The sequence below is a fragment of the Notolepis coatsorum genome (assembly GCF_963971535.1).
Source record: "Notolepis coatsorum genome assembly, chromosome: 2".
Lineage (NCBI taxonomy): Eukaryota > Metazoa > Chordata > Actinopteri > Aulopiformes > Paralepididae > Notolepis > Notolepis coatsorum.
This window is the reverse complement of record NC_140166.1, coordinates 198,443,551-198,461,739: the sequence shown is the minus strand read 5'-3', so window position 1 is coordinate 198,461,739 and position 18,189 is coordinate 198,443,551. Positions and strand designations below refer to the sequence as shown.

Here is an 18,189-nt window from a genome sequence, read left to right as displayed (position 1 = left end):
TTAATTAATTGTTACTTCATACCCATTCTGCAATCTGTTAATAAAATGTTCAATCAATCAATCAAGGATACCCCCCCATGCTCGGATAAACACTGTTTCACTTCCTGCGTGCACTCGCTCTCCAACTGGCGTCTCGGAACGCACAAATGGACTTTGTACTCGGACATTTCCCCACCCTCAGTTACCGGACTGGTTAGTACACGCAAACGAACAACAGCCTGACACATTTACATTTTACACCACATTAGTTTGACATGTTAGACACATGCATCCACACACATAGGTTATTCTGTATTACACACCTCATTAACATGTTCCCTGCTGGCACCACACTTCCCCCACTTAGGCCCTGTTAGGATAGTATTGTTTATTCCCCAGTTTTCTCCTGTTGTATATTTCTATTAAATCTGGTTTATTTATCATCTGTTTCCTGTGTCTCTCTGTCCCGGGGTACTGCCACTTTTGACCACTTAGTTCGACCATAACAGAGAGAAGGAGCACATGTCTAGTTTGTTTTATGTTTTTGTTGATTTGGGTGAGAAAGTTGAAGCAAAGTTTTTGTGGGTGGTTTACGTTGGGATAGTAGCTATTGTTTTAATTTCGGTTTTGTTTTATTGTGTTTATGAGTTCTTTGATTTCATACCAATCTATTATTTAAGGTGTAATTATGTGGTATAGGAAAAATAAAACTGTATAAACTGAAAGTGTAAGAATGGGAAAGGTAAAATAGAAAGAATATGTTGTATTTATGTGTGTGTATGTAAATATAAAATGTATGCACTTAAAATGTTAAAATATATATATATTTCTAATAATAAAAAGATTTAAAAAATAAATAAATAAAACAAAGCTAAGCAGGTTCGGGCCTGGTTAGTACTTGGATGGGAGACCGCCTGGAAATACCAGGTGCAGTAAGCTTTTGCACAGCTATAGGCGTTATTGCTCCCTCCCTCAATGAAGACAAGAGGCACAGCAGGACACAGCAGTTGAAACATTGCGTTTTAACCAATCTTTTTCACATGTCATTAGTAGAGTAGGTAGAAAAACTAGAAAGACTATTAAAAGAGGCTGAGAGGATAGGTAGCCTTACACACCTCCATACACGCAAAAAAAAGAGATGGAGAGATAGAGGAAAAGAGACACAGAGTGTGTGTGTGACAATGACAAGGGAGAAAGAGATGGATGAGAAAAACCAATGAATGAGAGTGACACACAGACACACAACACTGGTGACTATAGCTTATTTGTACCAGCAAATACTACATATTTCATGTAATTTATTCACATGTTACTGTACTGTACTTAATTTTTTTTACTGAAGTACCGCTTGGAATCAATGTATTATCATTTATTTTATCAAAAGTATACTTGTGTGAGAATGCTTTGGCTTTTTCTGTGTGCTATTTATGTACATTTGTCACTTCTATCTTCATGAAGGCCCTTATGACTATTGGGAGGCTGATTTGAAGGCAGTTTGATTTCCGAGGCTGATTAAAGCTACTTTAATATTTCTATTGCTATATGTACAAAAGTATCTGATGTCATTGTACTACAGGCACCTGTCCTTAGTTACCTGCAAGTAATCTGACACTGTATATATGTCTCCCTATTTTTTGATAAACAAATATACTCCCATTGTTACTGTAGCGCTGAGTAAAGTGCATGCAATGGGGGAACATTTGGAAAAACACACAGCACTACAGTATACAAAAGTATCATTGAACATCAAGTCAAGTCAATTGTCAAGAGTTTTATTTGTCACGGCATACAAGCATACAGTGAAATGCGGGGGGTCATGCCCGCAGCGATTGTGCAATAATACAATTAGTAAGAATAGGAATGAGAATAAGACATTTGTGCAATAATACAAGTAATAAGAATAAGACATAACAGGTATAATGTACATAAAGTTTACAAAAAGCATGGTAAGACATGCTAAGGTCCTGCGATAGTGCAATACAATGTTAGCTACGGATGAGGCACTGGGTCTTATGTACACTACTATACAATGCTATACTATAAAATCCACAGTTGTCCTTATGCTAACTTGCTATATCCATCTATTTACTATACAAGAACCACTCTTGTTTTTTTTTTTTTTTAAGTGACCTTTTCATTGTGTAAAGTGACCGTTGAGTGTGAGCGTGTGCAGCATGTGTGTGTGTGTGTTCATGCTAAAGTGACTGTTAGTGTGTGAGCGTATACAGTGTGTGTGCTATGTGTGTGCTCATGTGTGCTTGTGTGTGGAGAGTTCAGTGTCAAGACTCTGATGGCCTGGGGGAAGAAGCTGAGCCGAAGTCTCTCTGTCCTAGTTGCTGGTGTTCGCAGGCGTTTGCCTGACCGCAGCAGCTTGAACAGGCTGTTGTTGGGGTGGTGAGGGTATTTCATTATTCTGCAGGCTCTGGATTTGCACCTCTTGTTATATAAGACCTGCAGGGGTGGTAGTGCTGCCTTTCTGGTGTTCACCCACATAAATGCTCTTCTCACACTGTGTTCCGTCACTGAGAGAGTGCCCCCCCCCCCCCCCCCCATCCACGACGACCGGTGTGTCAGTGACGTCGTTAGCCGGTGAGCTAGCGTCGCCACTGTTTGCACCGAACCGTGCGTAAAAGGAGTTGAGTTGAACATGAACTATTTAAAAAAAATCCAATGAGAAGGAAATTATTTACAGATAAAGATTATTTTCTCCAGATCAACCTTATTAATGTTAAATGAATTAAAACCAAATAATTAAATTAACCGACATAGCCAGACATCAGGGCCCAGGAGTTCAAAACTTGTAATCCCTATCTGATTGGATCAAATTTGTATTCATTAATTTCAACTCATTATGAATTGAAATTGGGGGACCCTGATGTAAACAAGACGAAAGTCTTTCTCTGGTCGGCATCCCCTTAACAATTGTGTGTATTGAGCTGTAGGCCTACTGTATACTTATTCTGCAATCTGTTAATAAAAAATGTCAATCAATCAATAGGGATTCAATGTTTTGAACTCCTGGGCCCAGGAAAATACACTAAACACCAGCCAGATTGCAAAGGAACAATCTACCACTGTCTACTCTCCATCACCCAGATTAGGAACATGTAAAACTGAGATGACCAACATGATACTTCCCATTCACCACTGTCTTGACTAGTATAAACATTATATAAATGCTTTGTCTTTTCCTAAATGCCATTTGAGTCATAGCTATCTCTATGGTGGCCCTTGTGGCTATTGGGGGTTGATTTAAATGCAGTTGGAGGCTGACTACATAATATTACTGTACTGTATGTTAGGTGTCTGATATCCTTGTACTACAGGCACATGTCGTTACAGCTGTACGGCGCGTGCGCACCAGAGCTCTACCTCGAGAAGCTCAGGCGGGCGAGTGACTGCTATCGCCATTTTGGTTTTTCAGAAGTGCTGGTCAGTCAGCCGACCGCTTGGTTTCTTGCAAGATTGCAACATTTTGACAAACGCAGTTCTTTCAAGCTGAATACAGACTTATCATTTAAACCATGACTGACTCTAAAGTAGAAGCAGAGACCGCCGAAGTTCGCAAAATATCGGAGCTGAGAGTCATTGATTTGAAGGCCGAACTGAAGAAACGAAACCTGGACACCGCCGGCATCAAGAATGTTCTGTCAGAGCGTTTGAAAAAGGTCTGGCGAACTACTAGTGTAACTGTTACTACTCTCTTGTCTAACTACTAAACGCATTACGTGAAACCGCATAGTGTGGGCTAAACCGAGACCTGTGGTTTATTGCAGCTCGGTGAATAACGTTATAATATCTCGACCCTAACGTTAACGATGTAATTCACAGGCCCACTAGTTAGCTTGTTAGCTAACGCTACCGTTAGGCCCCGATTACAGTATCCGTTTGTATTAACGCGACTAGACCGTTGCTGCATAACATACAGAAAGAAAATAACGTGCAAACGGACATAATTTCGACTGCTTTAACGTATTAAAACGAAGTACATACTATATATTTGTCAGATATCGTGCTACACATTAGCCGTTCTGCGTCAGATTCGAGTTAACATCTGCCAAGGCCTTAACAATGGTTGCCGCTAGATCGGACGGCCTGGAGAAAAATGTATTTTAAATGGTTAGCTAGTGCTAGTTGGGGGGTGGGTGAGGTTACAATAATGACTCATCGCGATTTGGCCAACAATTGATTACTCCCAATAAAACGCAGATGATCTAGCGTCAACCGTTAACAATAAAATATCCCCAATTTGCGGTTATTTATAAACGGAATGGCACTCATTTAAATATATTTCGTCCTGTGCCCCAGGACCGTTCAGTTATTATCTGTGAATGAATATGCATCACCCTCCTAAAGCTATAGTATAAATGAGAGAAACATCCAATCTGGGATGTAACATCTTGGGATGAGAACAGTCCATTGATTCCTCTCTGCACACATTGCAGAAGATTATCACCTGACTCCAATAAATGGTGTCGACTCGTGCCATGAGGAACATGACATTTTGTGCAAAAACGTTATGTATCTCTGTGGTTTCTTCCTCTAGGGCTCATGAATGTTCAGAGCCAATGTGATGATTTTACAACTACTAATGGGTCAGGAGATGCACTCATTTGAAAATTTGGCCTGATGATGGTGACACTAGAGGAAACGTCACGCACAGGCCAGGGTCACCAAAGTCTTCCTCTAGTCATGAATGTGCAAAACAAAGATGGCAATCTGGGCATTACTATTCAAGATATGTTCTCAGTTTGGCCTAATGGTGGTGCCTGAGGAAAGGTCATGGTGTTATCAAAATCAATAGCTTTCTTTCACTAGGGGTCAAGAAGTATATTACTTAATGTAATATCACGTCTGTCATTTGTTTAACGTTTGCTAACCAACCAACGTGCTAATCTTTATGCTGATGTTTATTCTTTATGGACAGGCAATTGAGGATGAGGGTGGAAATCCGGACGAGATGGTTGTTGATCAGGAGCCATCCTCAAAGAAACCTACGCCCAAACGCCTTGTCAAAGGTGAGTGCAACCAATAGCATAATTATTTGCTAATAGTTCAGCGGAGAGCCTGTTTTCTGCACAACTAGTTATATCTAGATGCCTCTTTTCCACTGCATGGTACCTACTCGACTCTACTCTACTTGGCCTTTTCGGTTAAACTGAAGCATTGTCTCAACAGGTGCAGTGCAAGACAATGACGAGCCAGAGGACAGCGCTGTTGAGGACGATTCTGCAGATGGACAGGTGAACTTGTTTGGAATGACATTACCTTAAATAATTTATAATGCAGTATATTCCGGTTTGACATGTTTCAATGTTTGTGTTAAAAATGCTCTAGCTCTTATTACACACCAGACATACTTATCGTGTTTTCCTCCTTCATCATCAGGAAGAACAGCAAGACGAGCAGGAGAACATGCAGGAGATGGACATCCTTGACATGAATGTTCTGGACGAGGCAGGAAATGATGATGGAATGCCCATTGAGGAAGACTATGATGAGGACGAAATCCTGAAGTCACCCAATGGTGAAGACAACCAGGCAGAGGAAGATGTGGTCATGAAGGATAAAGAACAGGAGAATGGAGTGATGGAATCAGAGGCTGATTCCAAGGTATCCGAGGCTGATTCCAAGGTTGACAAGGTGATAGACTATTAATGGTTCAAGTCTGTTAATGTCGTCAGTAAAAACAAAGATCAAGGCAATTTGCTGATCTGATAAAGCAGTTTAATAGTGTTCAATTCACAAGTGTAGCTTCAACAAACAAATAGTGAAATGTATCACAAGATCTTATACTAGGTTTACATTGTATGGAATGTTTATTTACTAAATTTTTTGTTTAAACAGGAGACCAATGAGTCTGGAGATAAAGATGAAGATCTGACATGCCCATCACCCAAAGAGGTATTGTGTCCTAGGAATCTGCAGTATGTGCATGTGAAGCTGCTGATGGGCAATATGGCGAGAATATCATATCACAATATCTTTATTGTGTAACAGTATTTTATGTTATATAATTTTCCAGTACAAATTACAGTGTGATATGTCATCCTTTTATGTCCTATCTTGTAACCTTGCACTGAAGAACCATATAACATTTACATTTATTCATTTAGCTTACAAGTTCTGTACAACAGGTCAGCAGGAAGGGTACAACTCTTTCAGCTAAGTAACAATGTTCATCAAACAGTGCTGAAACTTGAGTGCTACAGTAGGGCTGGGCGATATGGCCAAAAATGTTATCGCTATAAAATTATTTTCATATCACTCGATATCGATAATTATCGTTGATATTATTTCTGTCAAGTTTAATTAACTTCTTATGCCCGGCGCCGATGGACGGGCTATTAATAGACTCACTTGTTTTGCTGCTGCGAATGTCTCGAGTTGATGTCGTCATCAGTCCGCGCACGTTCTTCTACGTACCAGTGCATAGATTATTATATTCCACCAGGGGTCAACCTACCGCCACTGGATCATTATGCATTATAAGAATGGAACTAACAGTTAGCCAGAGCAAGCGGTGTATCCCACGACAATGTACTATCACCCTAAAATACTCTGTTCCGCCCCAATACATTGCAACGACGTCCACCGCATACCCCACACTACTCTAACCGTGGCCTCAGAATTCACGCCACACACCCACTCCGCACGTAAACTATAAAATAGCGGCGTGCAAGCTAATGATCCTAGCCAGCCTTGTTTCCAATGTACTAACTATCACCCTAAAATACTCCGTTCCGCCCCAATACATTTCAACGACGTCCACCGCATACCCCACACTACTCTAACCGTGGCCTCAGAATTCACGCCACACACCCACTCCGCACGTAAACTATAAAATAGCGGCGTGCAAGCTAATGATCCTAGCCAGCCTTGTTTACTACCAAGACTCCCAGAGGTTAGAGCCATATGGAATCCGCGATCACGGAATCGTGGAATTGAGCAATAAAAATGGAATCAACTATAAAAAAAAAAGAAAAAGAAAAAAATTTGTTTTTTTTTAATGTTGTGGGACTTGTACAGCACTTTGTTCAACTTTGTCAGTGCTGTAAAGTTTAAACCTTTTAAAATCTTAGACAAACAAAAACACTTTGCTTTCATGAAATATTGTAAGCCGTCATTTGAGGCTTTATAAAAGCAGCATAATGAACACAAATCTGTCAGTGCCGAGTCCGACCTCATCTTAAATAACAAACAGCATTGCTTGTTGTAGTTAACAAAGAGAGGCAGAGTTGATTTTGCAAAAATATATATATATATATATATATTTTTTTTAATAATCAAATTTTATTTTCATATTCGAATCCCATGCCCACCGAACGAAGCTTCGAAGTATTTAAGACAGCCCTATTAAATGGACTGTTATATCTTATTAAATTGTGGACATTTATTCATTCCCACTTATTAGACACTATTTCTGATGGTAAAATGAGCGTACAAAGCAAAATACAGAATTCTGAAATATTAAAACGGAAAAAACGGAATTTGGAAAAAATAAAATGGAATTTGGAAAAAAATAAAACGGATTTCATATGGCTCTACCAGAGGTGCACCGCGGGTCTCCTTCCCTGTCGCCATCTCCTTCACTGATTGGTTGTTAGTGCGTGTGCTCATATCCAAGCTTGGAAAATCGATATATCGAAACTTTGCGACCACGTTTCATGTTTATTTCGAGGAAATAATTTATCGCAATAGTTATCGTTTTATCGCCCAGCCCTATGCTACAGACTTGAGTGCATAGTAGTAAAGACATATTAGCATAGTAGGTAGTAATATAGGCAAGCAAGATTATCTACTACTAGTTAGGGGTGGGACGATACATCGATCCAGATTTTGAAATTCCCGTGGAGAGTCGTATCCGCTCAACACAGCAGTAGCGTCTGAAACGCGGACATTACAACAGAGCAAGGCTACATAGTGTGCCTATTTTGTGACCCAAAACAAGTCCCTGCTGTTTTATTCCGCAACTCCGCAACGGGTAAAATTCATCTAACATGCTTTGCAATCCTCGCTATTCCTTTATGCCCATGTCGCGTTAAAGACCGAAATTAACGTTACGTTAGCGTAAGCTAACAAGCTAATCAGAGCCATAGACGGAGAGAACAGCAGAGTGGGGACTGGGGAAGGGGCAGGCGTTCTCCCTTTCTGTGTGTGTGTGCGTGCGTTTGGAAAGACCAGATGAAGTCAGATGGTAAATGTACTGAGGATGGACAGATAATGTTGATATTTAAACAAAAAATACAATACATAATAAATGTATTCATGATCATCATGCAACATAAAACCATTGTAGGAACGGTTTGGGCGAGGAAGGGGTTTTAGGTTGCGTGTTGTGAGTTCCAAAAAAATGTACTTGAAGTTTAAAGCTCAATATATCAAAACGTGGCACTTTACAGTGAACAGGAGGTCTATTTGTATTAAAAATAATGGATTGTTTTTCATTTAAATGTCTGGAAGAGTTCAAAAAAAAATTCACGTTATTTCCGTTGCCTTTTTTGAGTTGATCTAAATGTGGGCTTATAATATCCATCGCAGGTACCTGAATCGAATCGTATTGTATCGTGGCAGACTTTGTGATATCGGAAAATATCGTATCGTTGTCCAAGGAATCATTCGTATCTTATCGTGATGAAACTGGTGATTCCCACCCCTAGTTATATGCAATAAGCCCAAACCGTTCTGGTTGATCCCCTGAAACTCCAAATACTCCAAAATCAAAGGTATATAACATCCAAGAAGAATAATTCCAAGTGATCGCATTGCCATCGCGATTACCAGTGTATATGTCTATACACGTTTCAATGGTAAAATACGCTTAGGCAACGGAATTTCGGGGCGATCAATGTGAATCTATGTTCAAGCAGGAGGAGGGGCCCCTACAAAAAAAATAAAAAGGAGGCCGTGTATCAACACCAAGCCATTTCCAGTTCAGACACAAACTATACTGCCACCTGGTGATAGTCGATCGGCATTGCCGTTCTAGTGTATGTGGATGTGCCAACGTGATGCAGATCGCTCCGGGCAAGTCTGTAGAGCGTGGATCAAAGCAAAAAGATCAAACATACCAAAAACGTAATATCTAGTTTTTGGCACTCAACGCTTGTCGAGCAAACACGTTTTTCCGTTTTTGGCACAGAATGTGCTAAGAGGTTAATGATGCGTGGACTTTTTTTTTACTAACTTAAAAACATACAGTGTATGTATATTTATTTTATGATATACAATATTGTGGATGAGGGTATAGTAAAAATCCATACCTTTGCATGGATCCCCACGGTATACCTTCTATGATATACCTCCCAGCCCTATTGCTGATGCTTAGGTGAACTAAAATATACCCATTATGGTACTGTATGTAGTAAAATTATATCTTTTTGTTTTAGGCTGAAGAGAAGGATGCTGAGGACTCGAAAGAAGAAATAGGTAATGTTTAAAAGGGTTTAGAAATCCACATGAACGCAGACCAATCTGTGTGTTAAGCTTGGAATGCAATTCCTTTAGTTAAAATTCAATCAGGAAGGGAGACTGGAAACCCAAAGATAATTGCTGGTTTTGTGTTAAAAGTTGGTTAACCATAATGCTAATTTCTCTATTGGAATATGTATGGTTGGTGAAGTTTATTTATCTGGGCATACTCTGCCAATATTCACACAGCAGTGGTTAACAATTTGATACACATTGGCAGCAATTAAATGTCAAGTTCAGGGAGGCTTTAGTTGTTGCAGGTGATTGCAGTTTTTCTAGGTTGCCACATGAAGACCAAGACAAAGAAGAACCATCAAGGCTCATCAACCGACATCAGCTTTTTAAGGACTGAATTATAAATTCATTGGACATGACACCTATGGACTTGATACACCTCCAAAGAATTCTGAGGTCACTTTCTCAACATGGACACTGGTCAAGGTCAAAGATGGAAAGAAGTTGGACTCCTTCACTGAGCCTCTGCTGCTGCTCTGCTGATCTTGTGGCTTTCTTCACCTCCACTGAACTACTTTCAGCTTTGGACCAGGTGAACTGAATGAAGTGGTTCAACTTGAAAGATGAGTGGAGGTCTTAGCTCTAGCAGCTTGATTGCTCCCCTTGCCTTTGGGCTTTTTCCAGTCTCTCGTTAGGGTGTGCTGCATCTTTTCATACCTAGATCTAAGACCACAGGCCAGGAGTCATGACGTTCCTAATCCAGGCCTTGCCAGTTCCTCGTTAACCATTCCTGTGTTTCAGAAGTGATTAAACTGTGCCATTCTATTCCTGTTAAATCCGTAGAAAATGACAAAGTAGCCGGGTCTTGTTTATCTGAGCCGCTTAACGAAGATCCCCAGCCGAGCCAGGAGACGACCACCGAAGAAGAGCAAGCCGCGACCGCCGGCGGAGAAGACAATGCGTGCGACGTCGGTGCCGAGGCCGCCTCTGGTAACGTGGAGACAGACAAAGAGACAGACAAAGAGACAGACAAAGATGCTATAGTGACTGATATAAAAGAGGCTGGGGACACACAAAGCGTTCCGGAAGAGACGGTTGACGCCGAAAACGAAAGCACTCAGGCTGTTAGTGTAAGCGAACCGGCCCCTGCGGGCGAAACCGCCGATTCAGAAACAGGGTCTAAGAAGTCCGACGAGGAAGAGAAGAAGACAGAAGAAGAGAAATCTGCTGCAGATTCCTCCGCGGCAGCCAAAGAGTCTTCTTCTGTTGAGGGCGATGATCAGAAAACGAGGTTTGTTGTTTTTCCTGTCTACTACCAACCAAAATGGCTATCTGTTGCATTGGCTCCTTTTTGCTAGCAAAATTTTGGATGCTCTTATGAAGGTAAAAAAAAAAGGATCTGCGCATTTTGTCTCAAGTTTTCATTTGTCATCCTTTACCACCACCCCCCACCCTACCCATTAATAATTAATGTACTGGGATCGTCTTGGGGCTTAGTTCCATCAATTCACTGTTAAATCACTGCACCATGGTACGTGATGGGTTTGATCACTGTCATTTTCTGTACTGTAAATTGTGTGGTAAGTATAAGCATCGGTATGAGAGTAGATCCCAGGTATTCTCAATGCTGTATGTTTATTGTCTGTTCTCTTTGCTTCTAGTTCTGAGGATAAAGGTGACAAAACGGAATCAAAAGACGAAAAGAGTAAGTAGAGAAGTTATGGTCCTCTCTATATTTCTTCTTATAAATTGTGTTCCTGATTTGTAATTATTTGGTACACGTGTGTCCGTGCAGCCTCTGGAGCTAGTGCTGCGGGTACCAGTGGCAGGAATCTGTGGGTCAGTGGCCTCTCTTCCACTACCAGAGCAACTGATCTAAAGACCCTCTTCAGCAAGTATGGCAAGGTTAGTCCATGGCTCGAAGTGTCCCCCGCTGGAAGTCTTAACGTCTTCTGACATGGCATCAACCTCCCCTTGGAACTCATAAAAAAAACATTTAAAAGTTTTGGGGGGGGGGGAAAGAACGCTACCTTTTTTGTCTTTGCCCTGTCCCTTTTCTTCACCGTCCTCTGCACTTCTTCCACCCCTCTTTCCTCAGGTGGTTGGAGCCAAGGTGGTTACTAACGCCAAGAGTCCTGGGGCTCGATGCTATGGCTTCGTCACCATGTCCTCCACAGAGGAGGCCACCAAGTGTATCAGCCACCTCCACAGGACTGAGCTGCACGGCAGGATGATTTCAGTGGAGAGGGTTAGTGTCGAGGGCTTTGTCCTCTTTCCTTGTGACCGTTGGTCAGTGGCACGCTTGTAGCTCTCCATGTTGAATGTGGAACATGTGTGTTGGCCCAGCCCGATCTCTCTTAAAATATGTAAATAAAGTACTAATCGACCACAGGAAAAAGGTCTTGTACTTTTGCCATTAAATATATTTTTTATGCAAGATGTAAATATATTGCTTATGGCTATAACATAACATAACAACCTTTTTTTTCTGTGGTCAATTAGTACTTTATTTACGCTTTCTGGTCAGGTGAATTTACAAATGAAACATGTGTGCTGGTCAGGTGAATTTACAAATGAAACATGTGTGCTGGTCAGGTGAATTTACAAATGGGACATGTGTGCTGGTCAGGTGAATTTACAAATGAAACATGTGTGCTGGTCAGGTGAATTTACAAATGGGACATGTGTGCTGGTCAGGTGAATTTACAAATGAAACATGTGTGCTGGTCAGGTGAATTTAGAAATGGGACATGTGTGCTGGTCAGGTGAATTTACAAATGAAACATGTGTGCTGGTCAGGTGAATTTACAAATGAAACGTGTGCTTGTCAGGTGAATTTACAAATTAAGTGTAAATATGAATGAATGTGATTATTATATTCTGATCTATTTATCATGAAAAGAGTTCTACTAATATATTTCACTTCAAAAGGTTGTACAAAGAAAAGATAAATAGACATTATTTAAGCATTACATCACGCGCAGGAGTGGTTTGTGACCAATAAACCATGCCTAGGGGTGGTCGTTAGACCCCCCTAGGCATGGTTTATTGGTCACAAATCACGACTACAAGTGGTGTAAAGCTTTTATACAACTGCCAGATTCATCCAACCTTATTTCTATACAATAAACACACATTAATCGAAGATTTATTGAAAAAACCATCCGCCAGAAAAAGTAGTTCCCACAACTACAAAAAAGACAAGTTGCCTCCATGTGGAAGCAGCTTGAAGTGCATCCAACCAAACTAACACATCCAACTGTGTATTATTGGAATGATTGAGAGAAGTTGCCTCATGTGGAAGCAGCTTGAAGTGCATCCAACCAACTAACACATCCAACTGTGTATTATTGGAATGATTGATTGAAAATTTTATTACCAGATGCAGAATGGGTACAATACAGTACGGCTCAATACACACAATTGTTAAGGGAATGCAGACCTACTTTCCATATAACTTCATTCTTAGATGCTTCTATATAAAGTAGGTAAAACAAATTAAAACGTTTTCTTTGCCCTATAGGAAAAAAACGTTTTCTTCGCCCTATTTTTTTATTTATTTCTTTTAGCCTAAACTTAACCAGTTGGAAACCAGGGGTACAGTAATAAAATTAGCAATCAATCAATTCAATAGACCATGCTCACTTAAAACAGCGCTGCTTCTCTCTCAGTCTGACTCCCCCGCTGTTGCAGACAGGAGTGTGTGTGTGTGTGTGTGTCACAGTGTGTGTGTGTGTGTTTGTGGGTACGCCAGCGTCGGACAGTGTGAGAGTGAACGCTGCAGTCAGTGGGAAGGAAGTAGAAATTTAAATCAATCAATTAATCAATCAATCAATCTGCGATTTTTCTTTTGTTCTAGATTGACTCAAGACCCATCAATTACATCATCCAACATTGTTTAAAGGACTAACATATTCCCCTTGACAGAATCGCTTCATATTTAGTCGTTATGGTGCTATCAACATATCCATTTGTTGTCCGCGATCTTGTTTTCTCCCGGAGTGAGCCGGGGAGTGATATGTGATTCGGTTGTGGGCGGGTCCTGAGCCCAGGACCGTGGATTGTTGCCAATAAAGACGTGTAAATGGCCAATCAGAATCGAGAAATGTGCATGCCGTTGTATAAAGCACAGTTTAGTATAATATTGCAGTTTAGCGTGGCAGGATGACGTAGCATAGCATTACAGTGTAGGCTAGTAGGAGTATAGTAATATAGTATATAGCAGCATAACATAGAATAATAATATATTAAAATTAGTGCTGTCAGGCGATTAAAATTTTTAATCTAATTAATTACAGGTTTTGTAATTAATTAATCTAATTAATCGCATTTTAATCGCATATTTATATTTCATATTCATATAAATATTTAAAATTAAAGGACATTACATTATTGTGGCAGGTGACTGATCAATTAAATACACCAAGAAGAATGCTTTAGAAATCAATTTTATTAAATAAATAAAATGAAAACATACCTCTCAATAAGGTAACATTTGTTGCTGATGCAGCTAACAGTTTACACTAAGCTACAGTATCCTCAAATCAGGGTCTACTGCAGGGTCTACTGCAGGATCTAGTGCAGGGTCTACTACAGGGTCTACTGTATGCATGACATCTATTCCTCAGCTTGTTTACATTGTCTGAGTGTAAGGCTGCCCTCTTCTTTTGGACTATGTGACCTGCAAGTGAAGAATGCTTTAGAAATCAATTCTATTAAATTGAATAAATAAATAAAATGAATGAAAACATACCTCTCAATAAGGTAACATTTGTTGCCGATACAGCCAATAACAGTTTACACTAAGCTACAGTATCCTCAAAAATCAGGGTCTAGTGCAGGGTTTACTACAGGGTCTACTGTATGCATGACATCTATTCCTTGAGCCAATTGCTAAGACAAACAAGCTTCAGCTTGTTTACATTGTCTGTGTGTAAGGCTGCCCTCTTCTTTTGGACTATGTGACCTGCAAGTGAAGAATGCTTTAGAAATCAATTTTATTAAATTGAATAAAATAAAATGAATGAAAACATACCTCTCAATAAGGTAACATTTGTTGCTGATACAGCCAATAACAGTTTACACTAAGCTACAGTATCCTCAAAAATCAAAACAGCCCACAGCAAGCTACAGTGTCTGGGGGCATGACTACAGGGTCTAGTACAGTGTCTACTACAGTGTCTGGGGGCATGACTACAGGGTCTAGTACAGTGTCTACTACAGTGTCTGGGGGCATGACTACAGGGTCTAGTACAGTGTCTACTACAGTGTCTGGGGGCATGACTACAGGGTCTACTACAGTGTCTGGGGGCATGACTACAGGGTCTAGTACAGTGTCTACTACAGTGTCTGGGGGCATGACTACAGGGTCTACTACAGTGTCTGGGGGCATGACTACAGGGTCTAGTACAGTGTCTGGGGGCATGACTACAGGGTCTAGTACAGTGTCTGGGGGCATGACTACAGGGTCTAGGGGCATGACTACAGGGTCTAGTACAGTGTCTACTACAGTGTCTGGGGGCATGACTACAGGGTCTAGTACAGTGTCTACTACAGTGTCTGGGGGCATGACTACAGGGTCTAGTACAGTGTCTACTACAGTGTCTGGGGGCATGACTACAGGGTCTAGTACAGTGTCTACTACAGTGTCTGGGGGCATGACTACAGGGTCTAGTACAGTGTCTGGGGGCATGACTACAGGGTCTACTACAGTGTCTACTACAGTGTCTGGGGGCATGACTACAGGGTCTAGTACAGTGTCTGGGGGCATGACTACAGGGTCTACTACAGTGTCTGGGGGCATGACTACAGGGTCTAGTACAGTGTCTGGGGGCATGACTACAGGGTCTACTACAGTGTCTGGGGGCATGACTACAGGGTCTACTACAGTGTCTGGGGGCATGACTACAGGGTCTAGTACAGTGTCTGGGGGCATGACTACAGGGTCTAGTACAGTGTCTGGGGGCATGACTACAGGGTCTAGTACAGTGTCTGGGGGCATGACTACAGGGTCTAGTACAGTGTCTGGGGGCATGGTCTACTACAGTGTCTGGGGGCATGACTACAGGGTCTACTACAGTGTCTGGGGGCATGACTACAGGGTCTAGTACAGTGTCTGGGGGCATGGTCTACTACAGTGTCTGGGGGCATGACTACAGGGTCTGGGGGCATGACTACAGGGTCTAGTACAGTGTCTGGGGGCATGACTACAGGGTCTAGTACAGTGTCTGGGGGCATGGTCTACTACAGTGTCTGGGGGCATGACTACAGGGTCTACTACAGTGTCTGGGGGCATGACTACAGGGTCTACTACAGTGTCTGGGGGCATGACTACAGGGTCTACTACAGTGTCTGGGGGCATGACTACAGGGTCTACTACAGTTTCTGGGGGCATGACTACAGGGTCTACTACAGGGTCTGGGGCATGACTGCAGGGTCTAGTGCAGGGTCTAGTGCAGGGTCTACTGTATGCATGACAAATCTATTCCTTGAGCCAATTGCTAAGACAAACAAGCTTGTTTACATTGTCTGAGAGTAAGGCTGCCCTCTTCTTTTGGACTGTGACCTGCAAGTGAAAATAGCCTCTCACATGGCACAGAGGTGGCAGGAGTAGCCAGATATTTGCGAGCAAGAGGAGACAGCTGTCCATAGGCTTTTGCGTGAGCTGCCCACCACTCCAGTGGACAGTCATTCATTCCGATGCTGGGCTCAGCTTTGTAGAGGTCTAATTGTCCTGACAGTACCCTGACTTCATCTGAATCAGAGTCTGAAGACAGCAGGAGGAGGGTCCTCTTCGCTGGTGGCTCGTCCTCTGTGGCTTGTGGAGCAGCTTTGTCTGCTTCTGGTCCTGGCAGCATCTCTTTAAGCCAGGTCCACACCTAATAAGAGGGACAATTAATTAGTTGCATAGGACTTTTCATGACAGCCTAAGGACTTAACACTGGTCTTCTCATTCACACACACACCTCATCCCTCTCGTCCTTTGGTACGCTCTTCAAGTCCTTGAATCGCGGGTCGAGGGCTGTAGCCAGCTTCAGCCATCTGTTGTTGAGGGTCGCTTTGCGTGCGTCCAGGTCCTTCGTGAAGCTGGCCTTGAACTTTACCATGTAGCCCGGATCCTCCTCGTTGAGGTCCATGATGCGGTTTAGGTGGCAGAGTGCGGGGAGCACCACAGAGCATGAGACGTAGGTTTCCCCTCCAAGGAGCTCAGTCACATACCTGCAGTGAAACAAGAGAGCGAGAGAGAAAGAGGTGAAGGTGTGTGTATGAGAGGGAGATAGGTGTGTGTATGGGGGAGAGAGGGGTGGTGAGGTGTGTGTATGGGAGAGAGATAGGTGTGTGTATGGGGGAGAGAGGGGGGGGGGGTGAGGTGTGTGTATGGGAGAGAGAGGGGTGAGGTGTGTGTATGGGAGAGAGAGGGGTGAGGTGTGTGTATGGGGGAGAGAGGGGGGGGGGTGAGGTGTGTGTATGGGAGAGATAGGTGTGTGTATGGGGGAGAGAGGGGGGGGTGAGGTGTGTATGGGAGAGAGATAGGTGTGTGTATGGGGGAGAGAGGGGGGGTGAGGTGTGTGTATGGGAGAGATAGGTGTGTGTATGGGGGAGAGAGGGGGGGGTGAGGTGTGTGTATGGGAGAGAGATAGGTGTGTGTATGGGGGAGAGAGGGGGGTGAGGTGTGTGTATGGGAGAGAGAGAGTGGGGTGTGAGGTGTGTGTATGGGGGAGAGAGAGAGAGGAGGGGGGTGTATGGGGGGAGAGAGAGAGGGAGAGACACTTACCTGCAGGGCTCAAGTACAAGCTCCAGCTTCTTCAGTTTGTCACACTCTGTGGGGGTCAGCATGGACAGCTTGTGGTTCTGTTGGGCCAAAGTGGCAGTCACAGCCTCCTGGTTCCTCAGGTACCGTGAGATCATGGCCAGTGTCGAATTCCACCTTCCAATTCAATAAAATAACTATTAGTCCCACTGGGGGTTGTTAATGCAGCATGATGCAATTGTACAGAACACAAAGAAATAAACACACACACACACTAAATTTACCCTAAGCATACAACAGGTAGTTAAACAGTCTCACCTTGTGGATACATCTTGTATCATGGGCTCTTTTGCTTGTCCGAGGGCAGTCTGCTGCTGCTGCAGTTCTTCTGTACTGGCAGGGCTGTGCTTGAAGTGGCCTACAATCTTGCGGCACTTTGCCAGTGGTGTCAAGGCTTCTGTCCTCAAGGGAGACTGTGATGGTTCTTTGCATGTGCTGGAACGGCATATAGCGCGCTGCTGCTATCATATTACGGGCGGAATCAGTCCCAATAGATGTGACTTTATCTTTTATATTCCACTCCTCTATTACTGTGTTGAACTGTTCAGCACACGCATCGGCGAAATGGCGGCCCACAGTTTTGGTCACCGTTAATGCAAATGATTGCAGTTTCCACTCAGTATCGATCAAGTGCACTGTGACACCCAAATAATTATGATTGCCCACCGACGTCCAGTGATCACCCGTTAGGGCCATTGGGCCAGCCCGTGCCAACACTTCTTCCCTCGCCTCCCTCTCTGTGTCATACATGTTGTGGATCCTTTTCATCACTGTAGCTCTCGAGGGTAGCTTGTAATTTGGGTCAGACGACGCTATTCGAAATGACTCTGCACTGTACCCATTCTGTAATCTGTTAATAAAGTTTTCATTCATTCATTCATTCACTCCGCTAAACCCTTATCTTCCACTATAGCTATTGGCCTACAAGATTTTGCTATCCACTTCGCGACGCTGTTGGTTAGTTTGTCTGTGGT

The 18,189-nt window shown here is 42.6% G+C and overlaps 1 protein-coding gene across 2 annotated transcripts in view; it reads left to right on the top strand.

Annotated features, from left to right (window-relative positions):
- Window positions 1-3,396: 3,396 nt before the first annotated feature.
- The window catches only part of safb (scaffold attachment factor B), a 45,597-nt gene continuing 30,804 nt past the window's right edge, over window positions 3,397-18,189 (top strand). For both annotated transcript variants that reach the window (XM_084338176.1, XM_084338175.1), the window contains exons 1-10: window positions 3,397-3,647; window positions 4,907-4,997; window positions 5,158-5,222; window positions 5,368-5,622; window positions 5,827-5,883; window positions 9,369-9,408; window positions 10,249-10,696; window positions 11,067-11,110; window positions 11,201-11,310; window positions 11,504-11,653. In XM_084338176.1, the coding sequence (XP_084194302.1) occupies window positions 3,504-3,647; window positions 4,907-4,997; window positions 5,158-5,222; window positions 5,368-5,622; window positions 5,827-5,883; window positions 9,369-9,408; window positions 10,249-10,696; window positions 11,067-11,110; window positions 11,201-11,310; window positions 11,504-11,653 (1,404 nt within the window). In that variant the 5' untranslated portion in view covers window positions 3,397-3,503. The remainder of the gene's footprint in view (window positions 3,648-4,906; window positions 4,998-5,157; window positions 5,223-5,367; window positions 5,623-5,826; window positions 5,884-9,368; window positions 9,409-10,248; window positions 10,697-11,066; window positions 11,111-11,200; window positions 11,311-11,503; window positions 11,654-18,189) is intronic.